Source organism: Cheilinus undulatus, linkage group 21, assembly GCF_018320785.1.
Source record: "Cheilinus undulatus linkage group 21, ASM1832078v1, whole genome shotgun sequence".
NCBI lineage: Eukaryota > Metazoa > Chordata > Actinopteri > Labriformes > Labridae > Cheilinus > Cheilinus undulatus.
Genome location: NC_054885.1, coordinates 29,227,290 through 29,247,694, shown reverse-complemented (window position 1 = coordinate 29,247,694; position 20,405 = coordinate 29,227,290). Strand labels below are relative to the sequence as shown.

General features: G+C 39.1%; 1 protein-coding gene and 2 gene segments (V, D, J or C); all 3 read left to right on the top strand.

Annotated features, from left to right (window-relative positions):
• Positions 1-909: 909 nt before the first annotated feature.
• On the top strand, positions 910-18,437 carry LOC121529316 (immunoglobulin lambda-1 light chain-like). The gene is made up of 4 exons (XM_041817129.1): positions 910-991; positions 1,084-1,406; positions 17,263-17,296; positions 17,918-18,437. Exons 1-4 carry the CDS (start codon positions 952-954, stop codon positions 18,241-18,243), a joined length of 723 nt encoding a protein of 240 aa, XP_041673063.1. The 5' UTR covers positions 910-951; the 3' UTR covers positions 18,244-18,437.
• LOC121529322 lies at positions 8,130-9,681 on the top strand. The segment is given in 2 exon segments: positions 8,130-8,216; positions 8,301-9,681. Coding segments are annotated over 2 exon segments (255 nt in total).
• A 535-nt stretch (positions 18,438-18,972) lies between the features above and the next one.
• On the top strand, positions 18,973-20,398 carry LOC121529611. The segment is given in 4 exon segments: positions 18,973-19,061; positions 19,154-19,448; positions 19,612-19,664; positions 20,388-20,398. Coding segments are annotated over 4 exon segments (399 nt in total).
• Positions 20,399-20,405: the final 7 nt, after the last annotated feature.

The window sequence follows — 20,405 nt, the reverse complement described above, 5'->3', positions numbered from 1 at the left end:
CATTCAACCACTAAATTCATTTTTCTGTTCAGAAATGCAAGTAAATAACTATAATTTGACATATTAATCAAGACATATTAATGTGCTTTACTATTTTTTAAGGTTTTTTGTACATCAGTAAATTTGAAAATTCATGGATAACAGTAATAATTATGTTTTAGCATTAAAAATATCATTTGGGTTAAAGAGCTTCTACATATTGGTGTATTAACCATTGCAGAATCATAAAAAATGATTCTGGTAATTACCAATGCTGTTAATTTAGGGCAGCTGTGGCATAAACCTTACTTTGGGTGGTGGTCTAATAAATTTGTTAAGCACTGTATATGTGGCACAGACGCTGCATGTTTTGATCATGTGGTTTTACTCAAGATCTAGTCTTATAACAGTGTTCATCCTACAGAGGCAGGTGTATGCCAGGAGGGGGCACTATAGCTAAATTTATCCTAATGTCTAACAAAACAGCCACACAGTTGTATTTCATTCATTCACAATTTGTATGCATACCACATATTTGAATTTACTTGAAAAAATTCCCTCTTATTTAACATCTTCCTCTCATTTACAGGATGCACCTGCGTGTCTCTTGTCTTTAGTTAGACTCATGCAAATGAGTCTTTTTCATGCCTGACTGGAATCATGCTGAAGTTTCAAGTTTTTTGGTTGCATTACTCTTAAAGTTTCTGAGGCAACTTAAAACTTGTAATAGTTGAATAAGCGAAAACAATAGACATACTTTCAGCATGATGCCATTCCAGTGCATTGATGGTTAGACAAGGAAGATGTGTGACATTTTGAAGAGAAGAAACAAAAGTGCTAAACCCTCCAGATCAACACGAAACTCTTCCTCCTGTCAGTCTCTGTCAGTCTCAGTGTGCTCTTAAATTGCTCCTCCAGCTCCTCCTCTCCACTCTCCAAGTCACAAGGCCATTCTCAGCACACACTGACAACATGCTGTGGACTCTGCTCTCTCTCATCACTGCTCTAACATGTAAGGAGGCTGACTTCCTGCAGCTTTGAGCTCATGTTGGATTCATCAGTCCGTGTTTTTCTCTTGACTCCATGTCCTTTTGTTGTTTCCAGGTGTGAGTGCTGTGACGCTGGTGACACAGAAGCCTCCTGTTGTGTCTGTGAGGAGAGGAGAGACCGCCACCATGGACTGTAACCTGGGGACAGTGACTGGCAGTGGTGCTCGCTGGTACAAACAGATTCCTGGAGGAGTTCCTCAGTATGTTCTGAGGAACTATCACGGGAGCTCTCCAAGCTATGGCTCTGGTTTCTCCTCTCCAAAGTTCACATCCACTCATCAGTCACAATCAGATTATCGATTGATCATCAGCACTGTGGAGGAGGGAGACTCAGCAGTTTATTACTGTCAAACATGGGACGACTCTGCTAAGCAGAATGTATCAGTGATTTACACTGTGACAAAAAACCTCCTCACTGAAAACTTCTGCTTTTTCAGTCTCTGAGACACTTCTTATACCATCAGTCACTTCTCTGCACAAGAGTTTTTGTCACTGCCAACCAGTTTCCTGAATGTTTTCTTTAAAAGCAGTGAATATAATAAAGTTTTATTTTTATGTAACACCCACAGAGTACAGAACCAAACATTTTCAGGCTTTTTTTTCAGTTCAGCTTAAGGAAATATAATCATATTTCATAACCTCCAAATAATTCAATAAAAATGGGATTGCAAGGCTGCTATAAAGCTCATGGACTAGATTTAACTTTTTTCATTATATCACAAAACATTCAATTTATTTAGTCCTCTCCCTTACTAGCTCAGAGTTTCTCTGGGCAAAAAGACACAAAAAACAGCAAAAGTCAGTAAAAGATTTGCTTTTATAAAAGAGAAAAAAACATTGCATATACTTTTTTAAAAAACATTTTAATTAATCATCCACAGATGTATGAGGCTCCCAGAGTTGACTGAAGATATTGAATTACTGCAAAAACCATAAAAAATGCAAAGACATTCAACAACATGGAGAAAGAAAATCACTTGAAAAATATCTGACCTTCTGTTAATTATTTCAACCTTCAACGTATAATTTTACAGCTGATGACCAAAGAAGGAGAAATATTTGCAGAAGAAAAATTTTACTGAAGGTCAAATGAGATGAAACATTTACTAGAATGTTCTACACCATGCAAACTGAAACATATTTTACAAAAGATGAAATTATTTGCAACATGTGGAGTATTCTCCTCCAGATGAAATATTTTCAGATACTTTGAAATGCAAAAACAGATTAAATATTTCACAGATGGAAAATTTTATAAAGATTGACTGTGTAGAAGGTGAAATTAAAATGATGTTTGAGAATCATGGAAACGTGTTGGACTAAACAGGTCTTAACAGCTGGGGAAATTTTTTGCAAACATTGAATATTTGTAAAAATGGTCTTTGGGGCCAACTTAACGTGGTTTAAGAAAAATAGGTCAACCTATCCTTTTTTATCAAAACAGTTCACAGCAGAGATATTCATTTCTTGCTTAAAAAATCTTAGAATGCTGGAAAAAAAACATATTGTATATAAACATATTAGCTTCATTACTAAAGTAACCCGTCAGCAATTGTATCAAAGATGATCTGAGTTTAAAGCATTTTAAAAAATGAGTGTGTAAACTCCTCCTCCTCTCCTCAGTGTCTTTATAAGCTTCAGTGTCTCTTCTCCTCTCACTCCAACCCTGCTCACCTCTCAGCTGGACAGTCAGGGACGTTTACAGCACACACTGACAACATGCTGTGGACTCTGCTCACTCTCATCACTGCTCTAACTTGTAAGAGATTCTTCTCAGTCCTCTCACACACCATCATTTCACACTCACACCTTTCACTCATGTCTTTTTCTCTCTGTCTCACAGATGTTGATGCAGTGATCGTGCTGACCCAGACGCCTGCTGTCCTCACAGTTTCTACAGGACAAGAGGTCGTCCTCCAATGTAACATCCAGAGAGATGACAACAGATATGTCTCCTGGTACAAACAGGTTCCTGGTGGAGTTCCTCAGTATGTTCTGAGATTTTATTATGATCACAGTTCACCCTACTTTGGATCAGGATTCTCCTCAGACCGATTCAACTCTAAATCCTCATCAAGCATAGATTATCAGTTCATCATAAAGAGAGCAGAGACAGGAGACACTGCTCAGTATTTCTGCAGCACATGGGATAACTCTGCTAAGGAGAGAGTATGAAAAAAACCTCCTCACTATTCACTTCTGCTTTTTGACTTTTTCACTCTGAAAACTCTTTCTCAAGGTGTGATCTGACTTGTAGTGACCTAAATGTACGATCTGCATTTATAAAAACGTTACATTGTGTTTCTTTATTGAACTTAAAAAAAGTGTTATTTAATACTTGATAGGTTGTGATACACAACAGCTCAGCAAAAAGATTCATTGTTTTCATCTGGAAATATTCTGGAAAAATAACAGAGCATGAATTTAGAATGAAGATATTTGGCCTCTGATTCCAAGAATTTTGGATGTGAAATGTGAAATAAAACAGAAAACAGTGATTTCCAAATCCTTTAAAAACAATTGAATTCAGTGGAAAGAAAAAAATATTTTAAATTTAAAATGACTATAGTCTTTGTTCATTTGGTTTGTTTTTTGGAATACAACACACACTCTGAATTTGAGGAATTCACAGCCTTCCAAAATAGTTGGGACAGGGGCAAGAAAAGATTGGGAAATCTGTGGAATGCTCTCAAAACGGCTGTAAAACTCCACAGGTAAGATGGTTGAGTGGAATCAGGTGATAACTGAGGTGGAACCATGACTGCGTAGAAAAGGAGCACTCTTGAAAGGCTCAGTTGTCTGCAGTCAGTGATGTTGCATGGCTCTCCACTTTGTGAAAGACTGTGTGGCAAATAGTCCAACAGTTTATGATCAACGTTTCTCAATGTGCAAAGAAAGAGTTTAGAGGTCTCACCATCCATAATATCATCTAATGAATCGGGAGAAATCTCTGCACACACAGAGCAAAGCTGAAAACTAACATTAATGGCCTGACCTTTGACCCCTCAAGGAGCACTGCATTAAAACCCAACATCATTTGAGATGGATTATTATGACGCTTCCTGCAGCTTTAAGCTCATGTGGGATTCATCAGTCTGTGTGTTTCTCTTGACTCCATGTCCTCTTGTTGTTTCCAGGTGTGAGTGCTGTGACGCTAGTGACACAGAAGCCTCCTGTTGTGACTGTAAGGAGAGGAGAGACCGCCACCATGGACTGTAACCTGGGGACGGTGACTTATGCTGCTCTCTGGTACAAACAGATTCCTGGAGGAGTTCCTCAATATATTCTTAAGAATTATCACAGCTGGAGCTCTCCAGAGTATGGCTCTGGTTTCTCCTCTCCAAAGTTCACATCCACTCATCAGTCACAATCAGATTATCGATTGATCATCAGCACTGTGGAGGAGGGAGACTCAGCAGTTTATCACTGTCAAACATGGGAGAGCAATAAAGCTGTATCACAGTGATTTACACTGTGACAAAAATCTTCTCACTGACACTTCTGCTTTTCTGGGCTTTGAAAAACTTCAAACGCCTTCAGTCACTTCTCTACACAAGTCTCTTTCTGCCTCCCTACCAGTTTCCACAACACTCTCTTTAAAATCTATAAACAAATTCATGCAACACTACATAACAAACACAGTGGACTGATCATAGCATCTACAGGTATTTTTTTAGGTTAAAAACATGAATGATGAAATTTTCACCTACTGATAATTTTATAAAAATGATACAACAAAGTTTCTTGACGGCTCGGATTTGAAATCTGACAAATCATTCAGTCATATTATTCCTTACCCTCACTGGCTCAAAGTTTCTCTGGACAAAAGACACAAAAACAGCAAAAGTCTGTAAAAGTCTTCATTTGACTTTACACAAACTTTTAACAATGAAAAAATATTCAACATCATGAAAAAAAACATTCAGTCCCTTAAAAATATTTGACTTTATTTTTACCTTCAACAAATAATTGTACAGCTGGTGACTAATGACAGGCTAATATTTGTCAGAGGAAAATATCTTTGAATTGCTGGCTGAGGGTAAAATGAGATGACGTATTTTGTAGAATATTCTCTACTGTGCAAACATTTTGCAGAAGGTGGAATTATTTGCAAAAGTTGGAATATTTTGAATATTTTGCAAAAGGCAAAAAAGAAAAAAAAAACCAAGATAAAATATGGGGATGGAATATTTTTAGAAGACGAAAACCTGTGATTTTGTTGAGATTCATGACAAAACACTGCACTAAACAGTCTTTAATTCCAACATGTGGTCTTTGGGGCCACGATAACATGGTTTAAAAGATGGGAAAAATCAGGGAAAAAACACAGACTTGTGATTAAAAGAAATGTTTAACCTGCATCATCATTTATATCAAACCTGTTGACAGCACAAACCTATTTACTGATTTAGAAACAAAAAAAGATAAACCTAAAATACTGACAAAAGAAAGATAGAGGCCCTTGATATGAACACAAGGGCGGATATCTCACTTCACTTGTGGGGGGAACAAAAAACAGTATTTTTCTCAAGAGCGAATCCTAGAGGGGACACCAAAGTTGCTGTCAAATTTTCTGTTTAGCAAAAACAGTGCAACAAACTGGTGTGAAATGTACCCAGAGGAACTATAACAAATAATGAAAGGTTATTTACCCAAGGGTTGTACCACTATGTTAAAAAGTCACACTCCATAAATCCCATAAACCCTTAAACACAAAAGCAAGTTTAATTTGTTGACTTATTTAATATTCTAAATCAGAGGAGAATATCTTACCACTATAACTGGCGGTGTTTCTGTCTATCTGCATCGATTTGCACGCCACATCGTTGCTCCAACAGTCCTTGATATCTCTCAGAAGACTTCTTGGGTGTACTGGTTCCATTAAAAAAAAGATAAATATGTACATATTTTCTATAAAATCCCAAAATGTTGTGCCAAGTCATCATTCAGTTATTGTGTTCCTGTTTGCCTCAGAAGTCAGAGCTGGAGATGATGTCACACCCAAGTTCAATGTGTTTCATCTGCTAGGAGCTCAAAGGAGTAATTGACAGAGCAGGTGTTTTGTGCCATCTATCAAGTTGTGCTACTTTGCTTTTGTGCACATTGGATGAAAGGTAAGGTTCAGGGATAGACTCTGCCATTGTTTTGTGCTGCAGCAGCAACTGCAGACAAAGGAACAGAACACTGGAAAACAACTGGTCATTGTTGAAACAACCCCATAGGGAACGTATTTGGATAAGATGCTCCATGATCCCTGATCAAAATGTTCTCTCTTTAAAGCACTTCTCCGTGCTCATATTAAACAAGATAATACAGGAGATATATCACATGTTGCTGTTACCGTGTGTTCACACCAAAACGTGAACAATTGCCTATTCCTGCAAATCTGAATGCACCAATAAAGGGAGTGAACTCGCTTAATTTTTTTAGATTTGCACGAAAAACTCACACGTCAAATCATGTGTATGCATGTGCGCTGAAGATGGGGCTGCCTTCTTCCACAAAAAGCATTTCAGTCAGTTGTCAGCAAACATGGTTGTGCAAAAGTAATTTGAGAGAGCTGCTGCTTTGTATTTGCTGTGACAAAGTGACAGACAAAAGGTTTTCAGAACTTGCCAGGCAATTTGACCTCCTCACTCCCTTTCCTCCAAGCGAGCGTCTCTCATTCCTGTGCCAGTAGAACAGGCACATTGTGCTGTAAAGCTTAGAGTAGCCACAGACAGACACCACAAGTTTCTCCTCCATTTTCCAGTTGAATGAACCGCCTCTCCCCCAGACTGGTCCCTCAGAGAATCATCCATTGACGTATGTGAAATACATCACCAGGGGAACTTCATGCTGATTGGACATCATGCCATGAGTGGTTCGCTTGAGTTTAGATTTTTCAACTGTCGCAAAGAAATGAATGAATGTAGCAAAATTTGCCTAATTCACGCCAATCACTCACTCATTTTGCACATAAAGATTACATTCCACTAAAATTATAATGAGTCAAAAGGCACAGCTTTAATGCTCCCCTTATTGTACTGTTGGCCAATCACTGCACAAAAACACCGGCACGCAGAGACGCTGAGCTCAAATGTAGTTATTCTGGGAAATAATACCCCTTTCCATGCAAGTTGGCCACATTGCATTAAGCGTCTAATGATGAGGACAGTAACAGCATGGCATTGATAGAGTAAGGAGTAGTCGCTGTCTGAAAGAGCTGATGGAAGTTCACTGCAGTTCTTATGACCCTTGAACTTCCAGAGATCAGGGAAAAAGTTTCACCTCTGAATAGCTTTTAAAAAATAACATATAAATAAGATCTGAAAATATGACCTTGACATTACTTAGCCATAACCAGGGGTTAAATCAGTCTGCTTTTTAATCTATTTGTGGCACTGTTACACATGACAGGGATGTGGATGTTTTCTTTGGGTTTCCTTCATTCAGAGAGAAAACAATCAGGGTGGTGCTTAAGTGAACATATTAATATTGCCTTGTATTAATGCACTATTTGTTACTCTGAATATTTTATGTTGTCAGACCATGTGGGATGTGAGTGGAATTTGGCACACCTGTTGCATTTGCTGGTGGGAGTCAGGGCTCTAGTTTACTGAATAGGTGACAAGTCTCATCAGACTTACCTGAGACTCCATGGGGCTGCACATCTGTCCCTGTCTCTGTCCTCAGCTTTGATTTTTCTTGTTGCCTTTGTCTGATGAGAACATCATAAAACATTTCCCTATGAGCTTCATTCAGTTCTAGTACAAAAATAATTAAGTTGTCCTTAATATTGCTGGTTTCTACTTACTTGGTGTTTTGGAGCACTGAGAACAGGATCAGATGTCTGGTCATCCTTTCCTGGTGATTTTACTGTCATAACACATATGACCTAACATACTGACTTCATTAGTTGAATAAAGTTTCAGCAATTATATCAGAGAATCCACAGTTTAAAGCATTAACACAAAAAATTAATGCAGTAACCTGAACAAACAAACATAAATCCTGTCAGTTATCACTGAATGAAAAGTGGTGAGTGTGTAAACTCCTCCTCCTCTCCTCAGTGTCTTTATAAGCTTCAGTGTCTCTTCTCCTCTCACTCCAACCCTGCTCACCTCTCAGCTGGACAGTCAGGGACGTTTACAGCACACACTGACAACATGCTGTGGACTCTGCTCACTCTCATCACTGCTCTAACATGTAAGAGATTCTTCTCAGTCCTCTCACACACCATCATTTCACACTCACACCTTTCACTCATGTCTTTTTCTCTCTGTCTCACAGATGTTGATGCAGTGATCATGCTGACCCAGACGCCTGCTGTCCTCACAGTTTCTACAGGACAAGAGGTCGTTCTCAAATGTAACATCCAGAGAAAAGATGGATTTTATGTTAGTTGGTATAAACGGGCTCATGGTGAAGTTCCTCAATACTCTTTGAGACTTTTCCAGTCTCACAGTTCACCTGATAATTTTGCATCAGGATTCTCCTCAGACTGATTCAACTCTAAATCCTCATCAAGCATAGATTATCAGTTCATCATAAAGAGAGCAGAGACAGGAGACACTGCTCAGTATTTCTGTCTGACATGGGATAACTGTGCCAAGGAGTATGTATCACACTGATTCACACCATGACAAAAACCTCAATGAAAGCTTCACTCCAGCAACTTTAAATTTACTGACATTGTGCCAGGAATAACTTGACCAAAACAAGAAAGGACAGAGGTGAAAGTCCTCTACAGAGTGAGAATAGTTGGATCAGAGTCCAGCAGTGTTTAGTAATGTGAGCAGACTGATGAAAGAATGAGATGTTGAGAGTGAAAGTTGGGGTGAACAGGATGTTTGAGTTCCTCTCCTCTCATATGTGACAGTCAGGAGGTTTTTGTACGGCCATGAGTCCAAACTGAATCACTGTGGTATTCGGACAAGGAACCAAGCTGATTGTGACAAGTAAGTGCTTTAAAACTCATCATTCAACAAGACTCAGGATTTATTTTTTTAATCAAATTAAAGATATTTGTCAAATATTTTGTTTATGTCATTAAGAAACATTTTAATGTTTTTAAATCATTGTATATTTTAGCCTATTTTGATCCCTGCCTTTGATTTATAATGTGAAAAAAAATCCAAAATATGTCAACATTTTTGAATATATTCTATTTCAGATAAATTTATCTGATGTGTGAATTTTTGTTAGAAATATGTCTTGTTTTATACGTTTTTTGACTCTGCTGAATTATCTCTAAAAGTTATCAACTAAATTTTTTTGATGACTTATGCCCATTTTTTATTGTGAGATTGTTGTTGAATTATTTAAACAGCATTTTTCATGGAGTGATGTTTCAGACATTTAAAGTTTCCTGATTGTTGAATGAGCCAGATTTTAAGGAATTATTTCTCTATAATGTTTCATATCATAATAAATCCTAAATATTTTTGTTTGTTTGACTGAGAGAATTCAAAGTCAATGAATGAATAAATGAGTTGATTGCCTCTGTCGTCCTCTGTGTGACTGACTTGACTTGTGCTTGAGTGTTGAATATCCTCTGTGTGTCTCTCAGGCTCCAGCCAGGCTCCAGGTTCACATGCTGCTAAAGATGAGTCTGCATGCTTGGAATAAATGTTGTGACAGTTAGGTGGAGGTGTTGGATCGGCTTTGCAAATGCCGCTTTTCTCAAGAAATACTCAATAAAAAATATAAAACTCTGAATGTGGAAGATTTTGTATTTATTTATACTCTTAACATCATCATTTATTATGAGATGAACTTAAACATGTTCATTTCAGGGTGATTTAAAGTTGGTTAATACAAATATATCAGAAGTATTTTTGGATAAAACTGAAACAGAGTTTTCATCCTCCATCAGTGAAGCATCACCTCTCTACTCCTCCCTCTCCTCCTTCCCAGGATGCACCTGCATGCCACCTCTCCTTATCTAATCTGAGAAACATTATTCATTTAGTCAAAGTTCAACTAAAGTGAGAGAAGTTGACAAACGGCTCAGACTGAATCAGAGCTCCTCCTCCTGTCAGTCTCTGTCAGTCTCAGTGTGCTCTTAAATTGCTCCTCCAGCTCCTCCTCTCCTCATCCTCCAAAGCCTCTCTCCACTCTCCAAGTCACAAGGCCATTCTCAGCACACACTGACAACATGCTGTGGACTCTGCTCTCTCTCATCACTGCTCTAACATGTAAGGAGGCTGGCTTCCTGCAGCTTTGAGCTCATGTTGGATTCATCAGTCTGTGTGTTTCTCTTGACTCCATGTCCTCTTGTTGTTTCCAGGTGTGAGTGCTGTGACGCTGGTGACACAGAAGCCTCTTGTTGTGTCTGTGAGGAGAGGAGAGACCGCCACCATGGACTGTAACCTGGGGACCGTGACTAATCCTGTTCTCTGGTACAAACAGATTCATGGAGGAGTTCCTCAGTATGTTCTTAAGAATTATCACAGCTGGAGCTCTCCAGAGTATGGCTCTGGTTTCTCCTCTCCAAAGTTCACATCCACTCATCAGTCACAATCAGATTATCGATTGATCATCAGCACTGTGGAGGAGGGAGACTCAGCAGTTTATCACTGTCAAACATGGGACAGCTCTGCTATGCACTTATCACAGTGATTTACACCATGACAAAAACCTCCTCACTGAACACTTCTGCTTTTTCAGTCTCTGAGACACTTCTTATACCATCAGTCACTTCTCTGCACAAGAGTTTTTGTTGCTGCCAACCAGTTTCTTGAATGTTTTCTTTAAAAGCTTTAACAAAATAAAGTTGTCTCTACGTAACACCCACAGAATAGAGTACCAAACATTTTCAGGCTTTTTTCAGTTCAGCTTGAGGAAATGTTATCATATTTAATAACCTTCAAATATTTAAATGAAAAGGAGATTGCAAGGCTGCTACAAAACTCATAAACTAGATTTAACTTTGTTTCATTATAGCACAAAACATTCGGTTTAACTAGTCCTCACCCTTACTAGCTCAGAGTTTTTCTGAGAAAAAGACACAAAAAACAGCAAAAGTCTGCTTTTATTTGCTTTTATAAAAGAGAAAAAACTCTACACACACTTTTAACATTTTAACAAATCATCCACATACATGAGGCTCTCAGAATTGACTGCAGATTTTGAATTAAAGCAAAAAGCATTTAAAAAAAATGCAAAGACATCAACAAACTGGAAAAAGAAAATCACTCGCTTGAAAAATATCTGACCTTTTGTTAATTATTTCAAACTTCAACACATAATTTTACCACCAGTGACCAAAGATGGAGAAATATTTGCAGAAGAAAAATATCTGAGAAAATTTTGCTGAAGGTTGAATAAGATGAAATATTTACTAGAATGTGCCATGTAAGACTAGCTGAACATTTTAAAGATAAAGTGGTGTCAGCTTATAGAGACATCATAAAAACCCAGAATGAAAAGATTCTGTAATAAAAATGAAGACCACGAATAAAAATAAAAATAAAAATAAAAATAAAAATAAAAACCCAGAATGACCTAGACCAATCCAGGCAACACAGGAACTGACTACATAAAAGAGACCTAAGGACCAGAAATATAAAAGCATTAAAAATATTAGGAAGAGACGGAAAGCAATATAAATAAAATCAGTAAGAATGAGAATAAAAACAATTAAAATGTGTAGAGATTAATAAGTCAGCATAAGAAAATTAAAATTCTAGACGGTAAAAGATATTAATAATAATCATGATAATGATAATAGTCTGGTAAAACCGACATAGCAGCAAAAAGAAGGGGACACAGTAAAAGCAGGGGGGCCCTAAAAAGCAAGTAAGAGAGGTGGAGATATTGCATAAGAATCCATAAGCATACAATACAAAGTCGCGAAGAGCAGATATAGAGGTTTTAAGGTTAAATTTGACAGTGAAGTAGAAGAACTAGAGAGAAAAATGATAAAAAGACGGAAGACAGCAAAAGACATTAGACGGCACCACATAAAAGCAAGTCTATAAAAATGAGTCATAAGAAGTGATTTAAAAGATGTCACTGATTCTGCATGCCTTATCTCCTCGGGCAGGTCATGGCACCCTGACAGAGGAGAGTCTGTCACCTTTAGTTTTGAGCCTCAACCTTGGTACGACTAGGAGGCCCCCACCTGAGGATCTAAGGCTGCGGCCTGGCTCAGTAGGGGGTTAAAAGTTCTGTTAAATAGCTTGGAGCCAGACCCTTCAGTGTTTTAAAAGTGATAAGTAAAATTTTAAAATCAATTCTAAAACTTACAGGGAGCCAGTGTAAGGATGCTAAAATAGGGGTGATGTGATGTTGTCTGTTAAAACCAGTTAGAAGCCTAGCTGCTGAATTCTGAACTAACTGAAGGCGGGGGAGGGATTTCTGAGTGGTTCCAGAGAGGAGAGAGTTACAGTAATCGAGTCTGGAGAAGATGAGCGCATGGATGACCTTTTCAAGGTCTGACTGGCTGAGTATTGATTTTATTTTGGCTATAGATCTGATGTGGAAAAATATGATTGGACAACTTACTGATATGGGTGGTGAAGGTGAGGACTGAATCAAATATTACTCCTAGATTTCTGGCTGTGGGTCTGATGTTATCTGAGAGGGAATTGAGATTGGACTGTATGAGCTGGGTGGAGTTTTGAATGTTGAAAAGTATTATTTTATGATTTTGAGTTATTGAATTGTAGAAAATTCTGAGCCATCCAGCAGGTGATATTATTTAGACAGTCTGTAACAGCAGCTAGGCTTCTAGGGTCCTCAGGTCTCAGGGGCAGGTATATCTGTGTGTCGTCTGCATAGCAGTGAAAGGAGACTTTATGATTCTGAAAGATTTGACCAAGAGGCAGCAAATAAATAGAGAATTAAATGGGACCTAAAACCAAAACTTGCGGTACACCACAGGTAAGCGTAGTGGTAGAGGAGGAGTGGTTACCTTGGACCACCGTGTTTAAAAACAGAGGGAACTACACCCTCTGCCAAAGAACTATTGATTAATGATCAAATACTGGGTCCAACTGTGCTAAAACCCTCCTTGAGAAATTTGGTGGGAATAAAATCAAGGCTGCATGTAGCTGTTTTCATCTGGGCTAAAATTTCAGCTAAAAAGGACAAAGACACTGGCTCAAAACTACTAAAATAATTAAAAATGTCCCTATTTGTGTTTAAAATCTGAGCTGGGGGTCTAATGTTATCCCTGATGTTCTTTACTTTGTTATTAAAATAAACTAAAAACTTCTCACATAAATCATTCGAAGCATTAGTAAAATGGGAAGGGGAGGGGGTGGTGATTGACTCTAAAACCTTCAATAAAACTCGGGGGTTAGAATAATTGACTAAAATTAAATTAGAATAAAATGCTGCCCTTGCGCCTTTAACCGCTTTTTGGTAGTTTTTCACTGCATTCTTCCATATGTCTTTAAAAACTTGCAAACCTGACTTTTTCCATTTCCTCTCTTTTCTCCTACAGTCCCTCTTCAGTTCATGTAAGGACTCTGTCAGCCACGGTTGGGGTGCATTGTTAGGCCTTTTTTTCTTTAAAAGGTGCAACAGAGTCCAGGGCAGATTTACAAGTGTGGTTAAAAAGAGAGACAAGCTCTTCTGTGTTAAAATTTGGGTTAAAGGCAGTTAAAGACGCAGAATCAAAGATCTCCTTAAACTTACCAGCAGACTCTGAATTAAAAACTCTTCTAAGAACAGGTGCATTCTCAGTAAAAGCTGGTTGGGATAGAACCATGTTGAATAAAACCAGTTTGTGGTCTGACACACAGATATCCTTAGTAATAAAACCATCAGGATTAGGACCACTACGTTAAACCAGTTCCAGCGTGTGGCCTTTAGAGTGAGCAGGTTCCTGTATTGCCTGGGTGAGATTAAAAAAATCAAGAGTTTCCATAAAATCAACAGACAGAGATTGTGAGGGACAGTATACATGTATATTAAAATCACCTAAAACAAGAATTCTGTCATGTTTGGAAATAAAATGGAAAAAAAAAACTCTGAAAACTCTTGAATAAAAACACTGTTGGGCCTTGGTGGTCTGTATATTATTATGATTAAAACAGGATCTTTTGATTTGATAATAAAAGCAAGATGTTCAAATGAATTAAAACCGTTATTTAAAATGGGGGAGCATTTAAAAATGTTCTTATAAATGACAGCAACCCCCCCCTCCCCAGCCTGATAGCCGGGGCTGCTGAAGGAAGGTAAAATCAGGTGGGGTTGCTTCTATAAGGGGACTGTGGTCTTCTGGGGTCAACCAGGTTTCAGTTAAAACAAGAAAGTCTAGGCTATTCTGGGTGATAAAATCATGACATAAAAACATTTTGTTGTTGAGTGATCTGATGTTTAAAAGTCCGAAGTTTGATGGGTTACTGTTAAAAGCTGGGCGGGGTAGCCGTGGTAGCAGGGGGATGTGGATTAAATTGGAGAGAGTCAGAGGTCTGATGGGTGGTGGACGAGATTGTGTGGTGGTGGTGTAGATGGGGATGTGGGTGTGGTTTGAGGGAGCAGTGAGATTGGGAGACGAGGGATTATAGTGAGGGAGAGAAGGCGTGGTCTTACCTAGGGTGCATGAACTGATGGCTGCAGACTGTCAGACACGTTGTGAAGAGTGGATGGCATATAAAATGTTTGCAGATAGCATTCAGCTACCCCGCCAGTTAGAATGAATCCCATCATGTCGAAATAGGGTAAAATTATGGGTGGAGCAGGTGGAGTGGAGCCAGGTGTTGAGAGCCAAGAGGCAGCTAAAGTGCTCCGCTCCGCGGCCGAGTGTGGGAATGGGGCCAGAGATAAAAACAGTCTTTCCTGTGTCCTTTAAAACGTTAAAAAGCAAGTAAAAAATCCTTTTTGGTGCGTTCCGATTCCCGGCGGGTGGTGTCGTTTGTGCCAATGTGAATGATGATGATTGTGATAGAGGGGGGGAGTGAGGGGAGGAGGTGCAGGAGTTTGTCTAGGATGACAGGGACGGTAGCTCCGGGGAAAAAGTGAGTGATGGAATTAAGGAAACGAATATTCCTGGTTATGGAGTCACTGATGATTAAAGTGGAGGGGGGGATTAGAGGACGAGGAGATGTGCGGAAACTGTTGTTGTTCCCAGGAGGCGGACTCTAGGTCAGCGCTGATGGTGGATTTGGGTGGGTGGACGTCACAGGTGCAGAGGACAGAGCGGTGTCTGCCTCAGATGGACAGCCTGGAGGACGTGTCCTTTCCCTGGGAGGCTGAGTTGGAGAGTGACTGCTGAGGCAGAGACCAGCGCAGACACCAGCTGATCTCGGGCTGATGGTGAAGCTTGTTGTCCACTAGCCTGCATGAAGGAGATATGCTTGGCCTGAGCTGTGGCTATGGAGATGAAGCCATCTATGAGCTCGTCCTTTTGTCGGATTTCTTATTTGAGGCGTTGGAGATTGTCTTTTAACTGAGAGTTGGTGAGATTGCAGTCCATACTCACAGCCATGTTCCAGTAGAAGCTTTAAGAACAGTTAAGCTTACTCCTTACTCCTGTTGATCTGCAACTGCTGGGCTTCAGGAGCTGTCAGCGTTTGTTGGCAGTTGTCGTCAAACAAACCTCCTTCAGTCAGATCAAAAAGTCCGTTAAAATCATTCTCCTCATGAGTCAAAGAGATAAAAACCTGGAATGTCTAAGATATTTGAGTAAAATTGGCTAAAACCTTGTTAAAATTGCAGTCTCCCAAGAAACATCTGGTGGTTGGCGCGCCTGGCAGAATTCAAATCTGATCATAGAAGAAGAAAGAAAACTAACCTGGAAGATCCTGAAACCGGGACATTTTACAAACATCCAGGAGTCAAAGAACAAAAAGATAAGCCAACTTTGAACAACTTTAGAGGATTATTCTGCTCCAACAGGAAGTCTTCCTAACACCGGAACAATGCTCAGCTAGGATTATACAAACTGAAACATATTTTGCAGGAAATGAAATTATTTGCAACAGGTGGAGTCTACTCCTGAAGATGAAACATTTTCAGATACTTTGAAATGCAAAAACACACTAAATATTTCACAGATGGAATATTTTATAAAGATTGACTTTGTAGAAGGTGAAATTAAAATGACAATTGAGGATCGTAAAATGGTATTGGACTAAACAGGTTTTAACTGCTGGTGAAAACTCTTGCAATCATTTAATATTTGCACAAATGGCCTTCAGGGCCACCATAATGTGGTTTAAGAAAAATACCTTTAAAAAACAAACAAGGAAATTAAGAGGACTTAAAAAAAGAAAGATTCTACCTGCATCATCCTTTTTGTCAAACCTGTTCACAGCACAGATATTCATATCTTGCTTAAAAAATTTTGAAAGTGCTATAAATAAACAGATTGCATATAAACATAGCAGTTATATCAAAGACAATCTGAGTTGAAAGTATTTAAAAAAAAATGAGTGTGTAAACTCCTCCTCCTCTCCTCAGTGTCTTTATAAGCTTCAGTGTCTCTTCTCCTCTCACTCCAACCCTGCTCACCTCTCAGCTGGACAGTCAGGGACGTTTAAAGCACACACTGACAACATGCTGTGGACTCTGCTCACTCTCATCACTGCTCTAACATGTAAGAGATTCTTCTCAGTCCTCTCACACACCATCATTTCACACTCACAGCTTTCACTCATGTCTTTTTCTCTCTGTCTCACAGATGTTGATGCAGTGATCGTGCTGTCCTCACAGTTTCTACAGGACAAGAGGTCGTCCTCAAATGTAACATTCAGAGAAAAGATGGATTTTATGTTAGTTGGTATAAACGGGCTCATGGTGAAGTTCCTCAATACTCTTTGAGACTGTTCCAGTCTCACAGTTCACCTGATAATTTTGCATCAGGATTCTCCTCAGACCAATTCAACTCTAAATCCTCATCAAGCATAGATTATCAGTTCATCATAAAGAGAGCAGAGACAGGAGACACTGCTCAGTATTTCTGTCTGACATGGGATAACTGTGCCAAGCAGTATGTATCACACTTATTCACACCATGACAAAAACCTCAATGAAAGCTTCACTCCAGCAACTTTAAATTTACTGACATTGTGCCAGGAATAACTTGACCAAAACAAGAAAGGACAGAGGTGAAAGTCCTCTACAGAGTGAGAATAGTTGGATCAGAGTCCAGCAGTGTTTAGTAATGTGAGCAGACTGATGACAGAATGAGATGTTGAGAGTGAAAGTTGGTGTGAACAGGATGTTTGAGTTCCTCTCCTCTCATACGTGACAGTCAGGAGGTTTTTGTACGGCCATGAGTCCAAACTGAATCACTGTGGTATTCGGACAAGGAACCAAGCTGATTGTGACAAGTAAGTGCTTTAAAACTCATCATTCAACAAGAGTCAGGATTTATTTCTCATTGAAATTAAAGATATTTGACAATATTTTGTCTATGTCATTAAAAATTTCTTAATATTGTCATATAGATGTATATTTTAGCCTATTTTGATTCCTGTCTTTGTTTTCTAATATAAAGAAAAGCTTTCCAAAACACGTCAACAATATTAAATATATTCTATATCAGATATATTTATCTGATGTGTGAATTTTTGTCAGAATTTTTGCATGTGTCATTTTTTTCTTGCTCTGCTGAATTGTCTCCCAAAGTTATCTTACTCAAAAATTGTTTGATGACTTATAGTCCTCTTCTTTTAATTATTTTGAAATTGTTGTTGAATTATTTAAACAGCATTTTTCATGGAGTGATGTTTCAGACATTTAAAGTATCCTGATTGTGAAGGAGCCAGATTGTAAGGAATTGTTTCTGTATAATGTTTCATATCATATTAAATCCTAAATATTTCTGTTTGTTTGACTGAGAGAATTCAAAGTAAATGAATGAATAAATGAGTTGATTGTCTCTGTCGTCCTCTCTGTGTGACTGACTTGACTTGTGCTTGAGTGTTGAATGTCCTCTGTGTGTCTCTCAGGCTCCAGCCTCCCTCCTCCTGTCCTCACAGTCTTCCCTCCGTCCAGCGCTGAGCTCCAGTCCAACAAAGCCTCTCTGGTGTGTCTGTCCTCTCAGTCCGTCCAGTTTGCAGATGTGGTCTGGTTGTCTGCTGGGAGTCCAGTGAGCGCTGGGATCTCTACCAGCACGGCTGTTCAGCAACCAGACCAGACTTTCCACATCAGCAGCTCTCTGTCCATCCAGACGTCAGACTGGAGCATGGACAGGGTTTACACGTGTCGAGTGTCTGTGGGCTCCCAGAGCTCAGAGAAAACCATCAACAAGTCCCAGTGTACCACTGAAGAATAGTAGAGGAGCAGAGGGAGCGTTTCTAATCTGCTTCTTTACTCTTTGTGCTGTTTGCTCATTACAAGGTTCACATGCTGCTAAAGATGAGTCTGCATGCTTGGAATAAATGTTGTGACAGTTAGGTGGAGGTGTTGGATCGGCTTTGCAAATGCTGCTTTTCTCAAGAAATATTCAATAAAAAATATAAAACCCTCTGAATGTGGAAGATTTTGTATTTATTTAAACTGTTAACACCATCATTTATTATGAGATGAACTTACATGTTCATTTCAGGGTGATTTAAAGTCGGTTAATACAAATGTATCAGAAGTATTTTTGGAATAAAACTGAAACTGATTTTTCATCCTCCATCAGTGAAGCATCACCTCTCTCCTCCTCCCTCGCCTCCTTCCCAGGATGCACCTGCATGCCTCCTCTCCTAATTTATTGCTGCATGTAAATGACGAGGTCAAAGGTCAGCTCTCTGTCAAGTCATCAACATTTCATCTTCTTCTAGGCATGAATGTGTTACTATTCACAAAGTCAGAGCTCACATCCAGCAGTAGATGACTCTTAGAAATGTCAACTAATCTGAGAAACATTATTCATTTAGTCAAAGTTCAACTAAAGTGAGAGAAGTTGACAAACGGCTCAGACTGAATCAGAGCTCCTCCTCCTGTCAGTCTCTGTCAGTCTCGGTGTGCTCTTAAATTGCTCCTCCAGCTCCTCCTCTCCTCATCCTCCAAAGCCTCTCTCCACTCTCCAAGTCACAAGGCCATTCTCAGCACACACTGACAACATGCTGTGGACTCTGCTCTCTCTCATCACTGCTCTAACATGTAAGGAGGCTGACTTCCTGCAGCTTTGAGCTCATGTTGGATTCATCAGTCTGTGTGTTTCTCTTGACTCCATGTCCTCTTGTTGTTTCCAGGTGTGAGTGCTGTGACGCTGGTGACACAGAAGCCTCCTGTTGTGTCTGTGAGGAGAGGAGAGACCGCCACCATGGACTGTAACCTGGGGAACGTGACTGACAGTGCTGCTCGCTGGTACAAACAGATTCATGGAGGAGTTCCTCAGTTTATACTGTATAACTATCACAGCCGGAGCTCTCTAGTGTATGGCTCTGGTTTCTCCTCTCTAAAGTTCACATCCACTCATCAGTCACAATCAGATTATCGATTGATCATCAGCACTGTGGAGGAGGGAGACTCAGCAGTTTATTACTGTAAAACATGGGACAGCTCTGCTCAGCAGCATGTATCACAGTGATTTACACCATGACAAAAACCTCCTCACTGAACACTTCTCTTTTTTCAGTCTCTGAATAACACAAATATCTTCTGTCACTTCTCTTCACTTGAGTTTTTCGCAAACCAGTTTCCTCAATTTTTCCTTAAAAAGTGTTAACAAATCAACATTCTCTCTTTATATACACATTGAAAGTAGCGAAATGGGCATGAAGAATAATGCAACGTGGATAAAACTTGCCAAAACACAGGAAACAATCTGCAAAAAGTGGAAAAAACATGCAGAGAAAGTTGTGGAAACGGGTGTCAGTGTTGCAGAAATGTGCAGAAAAGGTAATAAAATGAAACTAAGTAGATGCAAAAATGGGTTTACAGTGGCACAAAGGGCAGAAAAAATAAACTGAGGAAAAGGCTGAAATGTGTCAAAAGTGGGTTTAAGTGGTAAAAATGGATGGGAAAATGTGGTTGAATGGAGTTAAAAAGTGCCAGTATTGACAAATTTTACATCAGAACCCAATGATACTTTTCCACTACCTAGCTCCAAAATGAAGCAATTACTGTTATCCAGGCTCCAATGCTACTGATCCAAAACACAAACATCTTGATCTGATCAATAAATCATGACTGGGGAGAGCTCATTCTCTGGGTTTGTCAGGGGCTCAGCCAAAACTGTGGGCAGGTCTGATCCTTTATATCAAAACTGTTCACTGCACAAGCTTCAAATCTTGGTTTAAAAAGAAATGTGAAACTTAAAAAGCAAACACATCTGGCAGATTGGTGTTAATAAATGATTTCAAAGACATCTAGACTTTAAAGTGTTAGAAAAAAATGAGTGCAGTAACTTGAACAAACATAAATCCTGTCAGTTATCCCTGAATGAACAGTGGTGAGTGTGTAAACTCCTCCTCCTCTCCTCAGTGTCTTTATAAGCTTCAG